Here is a 10,309-nt window from a genome sequence, read left to right as displayed (position 1 = left end):
ACATAAGTGCAACCAATGGGTTGTATCCGCGCTACAATTTCCAACTTTTAAGTCGAGCGCTTTCAGCCGACAGATAACAAACAAACCGGCAGAAAACAAACACATCTCACAAGTGCTTTTAAAATCACGCTAGCTACATTAATACACCTATATTTAAGCAAATTAAACTCGAAAAAGTATAAGTATGAGACTGGTAGGAAACTGGGCCTGAGGTGGTTAATAATATTATTGTCACCAGTGCCGTATAACGACAGTTGGCGAGTCTTCATTCGGTTGTTTATGTTTTTTATAAAGAAATTACTATTTACAGTATGTTGATTCTGGTCAGAATAATATGTGGAAACGGTTTTATACAGATTTGGGATTTGTCTGTATTTATTTCAGAAGACTAACTAATTGTATTTAGAGGATTTGAGATTTCAACAAGACTTCAGATTTGAGATTGTACGTTATGTTGCTATGGTAATTAGCTTTCAGAGTATACGTTGAACGTGAACAAATGGACTATGAATTAATGAAATCAAGTATCCTCAACAACTTTTTTAGAATAAATAGAAAAATAGCTACTGTAAATATCAAATATGGTATTAAAACTAGCGTTACTCGTATCCGTGAGTATTTATTATTTAACGTATTGTCCTTCGGACGATAGTCCGATCAGGCATATTATTTTATTTCTTCTCTAGAGGGTCATGAACGTATTTAAGGTTTTCTAAATATACACTTTCAATCGTTGATTTGTTTTTTAAAAAAAAATAAAATAAAAAATATAGGAATATATACCGTGTACAGTGCTTTTTTCTAAACACAAATATTAAAACACTTATGAAGCCATCTGTCGGATAGGTATTTAGAGTATATTCATATTATAAATCATGTAGCAGGACGCATATCATGGCCAACAGAAAACACAGTATGTTCAAAGATGATACGCACCCACCAGTTCCGAAGTTGTCTAGTGTACATTATTATTGCTCTCATCTGTCGAGATGAAAATGAAACCTATTTTTTCAAATAATTCCTGCTTCGTGCGATGAATGAAGTAAATATATAATATCTGCTATTGAGCATCCATAACGGTCTGCAATCAGCATATGTGTATTAAAGAATTCGTGGCACGACTCTCTGGAAGTGGAGATTTATAAGTCTTGGAAGTTTACTCCCTCATTCGTGGATGTTTTGATTTCCATAAATCATCTGCAAAAAGGTCTTGATAGGCACATTCGGCAATATTTTGTTTTCATGTCTAAAGTTAATATCTGAACGTGAATTAGCCATATTAAAAGAGTGTATGTTTTATTTGCAAGGCATATGGGGAGTAAAATATATTCCCGTTGCAGAACCACCAATTGCCGGAACTTACACCACGTTTGATATGTCATGCTTCACGTTGCCGATATCTAAGGTAGAAGTAATCTCAGGAAGTAAATTTATTAACAGACATATGTTAGCTGTCTGATTCAGATCGAAATTAGCAAAGTCGAAGATAGATCGACACAGAAATGGTGAATTTAAATATGATATAATAAAGCTGAGCAACAAATACAAACTTATTGAAATTCTGGTGAAAGCAAGCCATTGCAAATCAGCTATCGCTACCAAGGCAAATCAGGTAACATATGTTGTACATTGTGCGTGTATATAGATGCTTCCTCGTTTCCACATAAGAACGATTTCGCCATAATCGAAGTCAAGCGTAGTCACAACCTACTGATAATTAAACAGCATGGGGTAGAAGTTTTTTTCAACCTGCTGACATATACAGTAATCGTACGCACTAGTAAAGACACTTTGTGAAACTTTGTTCATGTTCAGATGTATTCCGTTCACTTCATCTTTTGTGTGTGTGTGTTTTACAATACAACTCGCAGCCAGAAACGAGCACCAAGATTTGAAACTTGACACGTTCCCATACCTATCATTGGGGCAAAGTTGGGGTAAAGTTACTCACCGTTTTTGAAGTAGAGCCACCTTCTATCTATACAAAGTTATATGCTCTAGAATGCATTATCTGGTTATAGTTGTTCATTAGATGATATGGTCCTGTCAACTTTTCTTTCTTCCAATGTGGGTTAAATACAGTTCCATATCGTAAAGAATTTCCGTTACATATGTTTTGGCATATATATCCTAATTGTTGCAAATGAATCCTTTTATAAGAATATATTTGGGTCCTAACTACTGTGATTCCCACCGCAGGAGCTCGTTAACATGATATCTTCAACTAATTCGAAGCTCAGTAATCGACAGATAGTTCCTAGGCGACGTTTAAAGCAATTCTGTTCATAGTATCCAGTTTTGTCCGCAACGATGTGTAGTGTTCTGTACTCGCACATGCTAAAGACCTTACTTGCAATACACCTATCTGACTAATTAAATATACGCGGAGCAGCTTGTGCGTTCCATATTTTCTTGACCCACGGTTTGCAGATTTCGAAATTGGTTGTAAGATGGCATTCAACCCGGTCTTTCGCTATATAGTTTCTGACAATAAATCAATCGTTTCTTCAGAGTATGTATAGGCAGTTTTCTTCAGAAAATTGTTCTGCGCAATGGATTCAGGAGACACTAACGGTAACATTTATAATCGTTGTACAAAATGAGATCCTGCATATATATTGAAGATAGACTTGAAATCCAGTAGTTAAGTGTTAGCAGAAGCGAGTACTGAAATGGTCAGGCCCGCTGACATTCATCGAGTCACGAAGTACGGAGCGGCTCGTCGAAATCTGGGAATTGAGGAAACAATCGCCACCGAAACACCGAAACACCGAAACACCAGTACACCAGACGAGCAAAGATACACCATACATGTGTAGATTACAATGACTAAAACTTGATGTACATTTTGTGACATATCTGAATCAAATAGAACCTGTTTTTTATTTAACATAGCTTTTGCGCTTCTTCCGCGAATTAACAGCACTATTTAAAAGACAATCAACCATCTACTCTTTGCAGCAGAAATGGGACGCACACTTCATATTGCGATAACTGTTGTTGAACCAGCGCTGACACTTTCTGTTGTTCTTGACTTTCTTGTTATACTTGTCCTTACACACATCCTGGTTAGTGTCCTTACATGTTAGCCATTCGGAGTTGGGTTCCTCACGACACTCAGCAATCTCACAACCATCTTCACCCAATTTGAACCCCCACTGGCAGTACATCTCAAATTCCATCTGGGGCTTAGCTGCAGGGCATGATTTGGGTCGGCACTCGGGAAGTTCACATCCATCGTGACCAGTCTTGTATCCATTGTCACATGGAGACCCACACGGAATCATGTCATGGCACTGATCGGGTGTGCAACACAATACCATCGGGTCAAATGTAGACCAAGAAACTCCATGGGGCTTGATTCGGACATCCTTAGCTAGCTCGTTGTATTTAAAACTTACTGGACATTCATTATCTTTAATCCACTTCTTACACAGCTCGAAACTGCTGGTCCCGGAGGAGAAAGCCATGGTAACAGCCGAAACGCTGGCGAGGACGAGGGTAGTGGCACAGAACTTCATTTTAGTAGCAATATAGTTATATATTTGGTGATTGTTAGTGTTCAAGCAATACTGTCTGAATGTTCTGGCATTTATACATGATTTTGTCAACGCTTAAATACGCATTCTCAAGGAAAAAATCTGGGGAGTGTCGAGCTATTCACCAGGGAACACTTTACAATTTACCGATATCTTTAGTCTGACCCATAAGTAAAATTAAATTCTGGCGGCTAGCTTCCAAGTAGTTCGAGACGTTGGGGGTTGACATGACCCTCTGCCCTTTACCCTCTGAATAGTTTCTCGAAAAATAGCTTGATACATACGGAGAGTCGGAGACAATCCTGTATCCATAGACGGCCATGATTATTAATTGACTGTTTGTTGAGTGTTTTAATACAAAGAGTGGTTTCATTGTTTCAAGCATACATCACATGATCACGAGTTGCAAGTAGTAGAACTATAGATCGGAGCACGAGTAAATTATAGCGTTTTCTATATTTATTATAAATTCTATTGGTGTATTCAATATAATCATGTTTTTTATTTTATGGAAAAGCACCATAAAGTTTTACTGTTTTGTGAGCCATTCCGAACTGGTTCCCTCTGGTTCCCAGTTCCCAACTTCCCACTGGTTTATTTTTAAAAATATCCGTCGATATGGCTCACTACTATTGTTTTGATTGAAAAAAACAAAACAAGTAGCTTCTGCAGTCTTGAGTCCAGTTAGTCAGTTACAGTAAAGCAGACTCACTCACTGGCTCAGACTACTGCAATCTACATAAATAGTTAAATACACGGGCTTTATTTTTAAATACATAGATAGTTTATATACAGAATAGTGTAATACAGCCGTAGGCAATAGGCAGGGTTTCTCACTCGGTCACTCCAAATTTATTCTATTATAGTTAGTTCCTCTTTTAAAAGTCATAATAAGAACCATAAATTCAACGATGTTCCCGCTCTTGTGCCATACATGTGTAATTTTAAACTTTACAATATCCTATTTTAAGACTTGTGTATTGTGTGACTGTCTGAGTGAGTGATGAGTGATGACAATGATGAGTGATGATAACTGATGAGTAATGGCTCAGTCTTGAGTAGCAACTAGCAAGTATATTGTAAAATATTAGCTCTGTTGTCCAGACTTAGAGTCCAGACTTTGGAGCCCAGCGTCAGCAACACTTTATGAACCAAAACACTTTATGAACCAAGCATGTTATGTTCTATTTTAATCTTTTGTTTTTAGTCGTTCGCGACGTTGTATTTTTGCAGCGAACTTGACTCAACACTTTGGAGTCAGAAGTGTGAAGTGTGAACTTGAGAAGTTTTGTAAGATACACACGATACATCAATTACTTTTACATCAGTGATTCTTGCATAAAAACATGGCTGCCATCTGTGTAGTACGAATGAACAGAATTCTTTCCAATATAAAGAGCCTTTCATTCAGAGGAACTATTCGTATATAGAAGTATAACTTTAATAGTGAAATATCATATTCTACAAATAACAAAGAATAACACGATCAACTACAATTAATCATCACAAAAATGAAGTTCTTTACCACTACCCTCGTCCTCGCCAGCGCTTCGGCTATTACCATGGCTTTCTCCTCCGGGACCAGCAGTTTCGAGCTGTGTAAGAAGTGGATTAAAGATAATGAATGTCCAGTAGGTTTTAAATACAATGAGCTAGCTAAGGATGTCCGAATCAAGCCCCATGGAGTTTCTTGGTCTACATTTGACCCGATGGTATTGTGTTGCACACCCGATCAGTGCCATGACATGATTCCGTGTGGGTCTCCATGTGACAATGGATACAAGACTGGTCACGATGGATGTGAACTTCCCGAGTGCCGACCCAAATCATGCCCTGCAGCTAAGCCCCAGATGGAATTTGAGATGTACTGCCAGTGGGGGTTCAAATTGGGTGAAGATGGCTGTGAGATTGCTGAGTGTCGTGAGGAACCCAACTCCGAATGGCTAACATGTAAGGACACTAACCAGGATGTGTGTAAGGACAAGTATAACAAGAAAGTCAAGAACAACAGAAAGTGTCAGCGCTGGTTCAACAACAGTCATCGCAATATGAAGTGTGCGTCCCATTTCTGCTGCAAAGAGTAGATGGTTTATTGTCTTTTATGTAGTGCTGTTAATGTGGCGGAAGAAGCGTGAGAGCGATGTTGAATAAAAAACAGGTCTAATTTGATTCAGATAAGTCAGAAAATGTCCATCATATCACCCAAATTGTAATCTACATATGTATGATGTATCTTTGGCTAGTCTATGCTGATGTTTGAGTGTTCTGGTGACGATTGCTTCTTCGGTTCTCACAAGCCGCTCAGTGGTTCATGACTCGATAAATCCCAGCGGGTCTAACCACATAAATACTCGCTTCTGCTGACAACAAACTACTGGATTTCAAGTGTATCTTCAATATATAGGCAGAAACTGTGACACTCTGTACAAAGATGATACCTGTCACCGACAGTGTCTCCTGGATTCATTGCGCAGAACAATATTGACCGACATATATTTTGAAATGAACACTGGGGAGGAATTCGAGCTGAAGTATATGAGGGGTAGATCGTATTTTGTCAGCAAATATTTAATTAAACCAAGGGCCCGGTTGTTGGAGCATACCAACACGAGAACAGCTTCGAAATCTACAAAAAGTGGGTCCAAAATTACAAATGCACTAGGTGCTCTGCATAACTATATTGAACTGGTCAGAGAATTGTGTCGTTAAAATGGTCTGCATCCAATCATTTGTCGAAATATGACTTGCATGCAAAATGCAGGGTACGATCTGGGTTTGTTCCGAGAATTCGTATTGAAAGACAACATGCAGCATATTGCTTTTGATTCTCAAGAATACCGCGCTTTTCTGCTTGTCAATTTCATACTCGTCAGTTAAATGCCTGTCTTTACAACGCACAGTAGCCACGATACGCCAATAAAACTATCCGTATGTCTACCGGGATTTGCTATCAGTCGTGTACTCACAAATCGCTATCCCTACTCTCCCCTGCTGCATGGGTTGATATGATCATTCTAGCCTCCCTAATCGGGAAGCAATTGGTATTTGTTATGATCTTTTACCTTCAAAGAAATATGTCAGGTGAGCGAACGTGAGAAAAATCGTAGAGGTATTCATTGTACGGTACATCTATTTGCTAAGTACTTAATTTCTATCATTTGAACGAAAAGTTATTGTTGCTGTACTCTCGTACATAGGTACAATTGCATGCACACGTTGCAGCACACGCCCCGTTGGCAGGAACTGTATTCATTTGATGTAGTTACTACATTTATTCATTTAATTCTATTGATATATATTCTTATATTCTATTCGCCTCTGTGTTCCTGTATATTGTGAACGTATTTCATCACTGAGTTGTAAAGAACGTCTTCTTCCTCATCTATGCATCGTTGCACGACTTTGTTTGCCGAGCTCGTACACATATATTAACATTCAAACCTAGCTAAACTACACGTTTAATTAAATTACATGGCATGTCCCATCTTCTTCTCCATATCTCCCTTGTCCATGGTAGACCATTCGTAGTACTGCTTGAACGTATCTCCTAGGAACTTTCCAAAGGTCACATCACTACCATCCCATCTCTCAGCCAATGGCGGTACACGCGTATCTGTAGCGGCATGAACCAAGTTTACGAATCGATAGAGCCTCCAAGGAATCGTTCTACATGTACACACCGTGTCTCTCTCAATGAGAATTTGTACAATAAAGTGCATATATATATATATTATATATATATATATACATACACACAACACATATATATTTATATACATAACATATATATATATATATATATATATATAAAGTATATAGGTATATATGTATATATTTATATATATATACAAATACATACATGTATATACACATATAAATATACATATACATGTACACACACACACACATCTATATAAATATATAAATATATATATATAAATGTAACTCGGCGTATCGATCTGCACCAGGTGAAGCGTACACGTAGCATACCTGGGGCTTGATCGAACACCTGCTCCAGCGTTGTTCCCTCAGGTCGTTGCAGAATATATCCTGGCGGTGTATCTATTTGACGAGGATGAAGAGTATGGATCATAATTATATATATATATATATACGATATTCTGCAATAAACGTAAAACAGAGTTTTGTTCTTCCGCTATTTTTAATCAATGAAAGACATCGGTATATGCATAAACAATATCTTTCGGAAGTAATGAAATATAACAGCTACAGACACGAGTGTGCCTGCTGCAGTTACAGTTTCATTTGACCTGATATGTGTCAGAACCTTTACACCTCACCTGTCAAGAACAGAGCAGCACATTAAAATTCACACATCCACATCGTATATATATATATATATATATATATATACGCAAATACATACATACATACACACACACACACACATATATATATATATATACATATATATAAATATAGACACACACACACATATATATACATCATATATATATACATATATATATATACATATACATATACATATATATATATATACCTATACATATATATACATATATAATATAACCCAGCACAAGAATAAGGCACAAAGATGAAAGTGTGCGCGACTACATTCGTGCACACAAATTGAACTAATGTGACCTGGCTATTGACCAAACAGCGGTCATATCATCAAATAAAGACACTCGCATACAGATATACACTACAAACATGCACAGATCAGAAACATACGCGCATACGATGACATATGCGTATGGGCACAGTCGAACATCAAAAGTGACTACGAACACCGGGAATGATATAGCATACACTAGTACCAATATACACACATGTACTATACATACAAGATCGCACATGTAGCCACAGGAAGTGATAAAATATACATGCACAGGAATATCAACCCATACTTGTTTACATACTTAAGGGTGTACCGTACACGAATAGGAACATACACACACATGTTGATAATTTTACACACGAACAATTCCACGAACAAAGACCAACCCGGAATAGACACACATGTGTATATAGGCACACGAACGTACCTACAAACACAGGGAAGGTGCCCCGGCCCACCTTAAGACCCTCGGGTGGTTCACTCGAGCGCACACAGTGGGGAGTAGCTACTAACAGTCCACCTGTGAAAATTTGTAGACACTCACCACACTGCACACCCAAGTTATCGGCTGGGATTCTGGCAGAAACAAATGGGAACAAATATGTGTGAAAGAATGACAAGATGAAAATAACATGTATACGTATATGCATATACATATATACATATATTCATATGCATTTATAGATATGTATAAATATAAATATATATATATGTATGTAGTGAATTCATAATATATATATATATATATATATATATAGATAGTATATAAATATATACATACTATATCACATACTATATCGATATTTAGATATAGAAATAGAAATAGATAGATAGATAGATAGATATATATATATCAGTTCGGCCGGAGGTGGATTTCTTAAGTTTTGTAGTAAATCGACAATGGTTCTATATAAAAGGATTTTCAGTACGCAGACTACGTCACTCATTATATATATAGACATGCATACATCACACACACACATACACGTACATGCTTGCATGCATGCATACACACATTCATACATACATATAAACATACATACATAGCTCCATTTTCTTAAACGGCACGAAATATAGGCAACCGTTGAGATTGATATGTCGACAGGCATATTAGAACTGTTCACATGACTTTCAACAGATTGTGTATTCCTGCATGGATATTGCTTTATAGTAAAGTGAATGATTGACGCTCTTGGCTCTGATTGTCCCTCCCGCTCGACTGTCGATATAAAGGCCACCGTTGGGATTAACATGTCAACAAGTACACTACAACTGACTATAAGATGTATTACTAATACCAACATGATTTCCGGCACAATATGTGCTTATGAACATATATCGATATAGAATAGTGTACCATACGTCTCACCTTGCTTTGATGGTACCTCCTGCTCGATTGACGATATAAAGGCCTCCATTTGGGTCAGGGTTGGGAATCACCTCTCCAGTGACATCGTTGAAGAACAGCGCACTTGTAAGTGCCGTAAGAAACCCACTATCGTTGTGCCATCCAATCCAATTATCCTATTAAGTGCGTATAAAAATGAGTTACTTGACCTATACGTATAAATACATATATGTACATATACATATACATATAAATATACATCTACATACATACATATATATATATATATATACATATTTATACATAACATGTATAAGCTTTAGTAGTGTCGATAGGAACCAAGTGTCTTCCGCCGTCCATTCCAACTGTCCAACAGTTGATATTTACACACACACACATATAGATAGATATATATATATATATAAATATAAACATGTAATTACCTACCAAGGGAACCGTACATACCTCAGCACCCTTGTCGACCGGGAAGTAGTACAACAAACGTCCCTTGACCTTATAACTGCTCTTAATCAGCTCATACAGCGACCCCTTCTTGTACTTAGGGATGTCTTTCTCGCATAAGAGATCAATCTGATGCGCTAGTAATACAGTCACACCATACATGGCTCGTCCCAAGGCCATGAATTCTCCCCGAAGTTCGGGAATACTCTTGGGCCAAATGTTGGTAGGTAACGCCCAGGGGTACTCTTTGCGTCATCGTCAGTGCCCATGGTATCACTCCAGGGGATTGGCATAGAAGGATCCCTACGAGGACAAAGAAAAAGATTAATAAAATAAATTGCATTGATGTATACATAC

At 37.5% G+C, this 10,309-nt stretch overlaps 3 protein-coding genes across 3 annotated transcripts; 1 reads left to right on the top strand and 2 right to left on the bottom strand.

Moving 5' to 3' along the window:
• Positions 1-2,877: 2,877 nt before the first annotated feature.
• Positions 2,878-3,571, bottom strand: SARC_09439 (hypothetical protein). Its single transcript, XM_014296548.1, has one exon. The coding sequence runs from the start codon at positions 3,519-3,521 to the stop codon at positions 2,949-2,951; it is 573 nt and encodes a 190-aa protein (XP_014152023.1). The 5' UTR covers positions 3,522-3,571; the 3' UTR covers positions 2,878-2,948.
• Positions 3,572-5,050: 1,479 nt separating this feature from the next.
• On the top strand, positions 5,051-5,693 carry SARC_09438 (hypothetical protein; the record flags this gene model as incomplete). The annotated part of the gene is made up of 1 exon (XM_014296547.1): positions 5,051-5,693. One exon carries the CDS (start codon positions 5,051-5,053, stop codon positions 5,621-5,623), a length of 573 nt encoding a protein of 190 aa, XP_014152022.1. The 3' UTR covers positions 5,624-5,693.
• Positions 5,694-6,807: 1,114 nt separating this feature from the next.
• SARC_09437 (hypothetical protein) lies at positions 6,808-10,257 on the bottom strand. The gene is made up of 5 exons (XM_014296546.1): positions 9,956-10,257; positions 9,512-9,666; positions 8,570-8,718; positions 7,530-7,601; positions 6,808-7,152 (listed from the first exon to the last, which is right to left on the bottom strand). The coding sequence occupies exons 1-5, from the start codon at positions 10,130-10,132 to the stop codon at positions 7,007-7,009; spliced, it is 699 nt and encodes a 232-aa protein (XP_014152021.1). The 5' UTR covers positions 10,133-10,257; the 3' UTR covers positions 6,808-7,006.
• Positions 10,258-10,309: the final 52 nt, after the last annotated feature.

The sequence above is a fragment of the Sphaeroforma arctica genome, assembly GCF_001186125.1.
Source record: "Sphaeroforma arctica JP610 unplaced genomic scaffold supercont1.959, whole genome shotgun sequence".
Taxonomy (NCBI): Eukaryota; class Ichthyosporea; order Ichthyophonida; genus Sphaeroforma; species Sphaeroforma arctica.
Note: the sequence above shows the minus strand (reverse complement) of the source record. Positions and strands in the feature narration are given on the sequence as shown.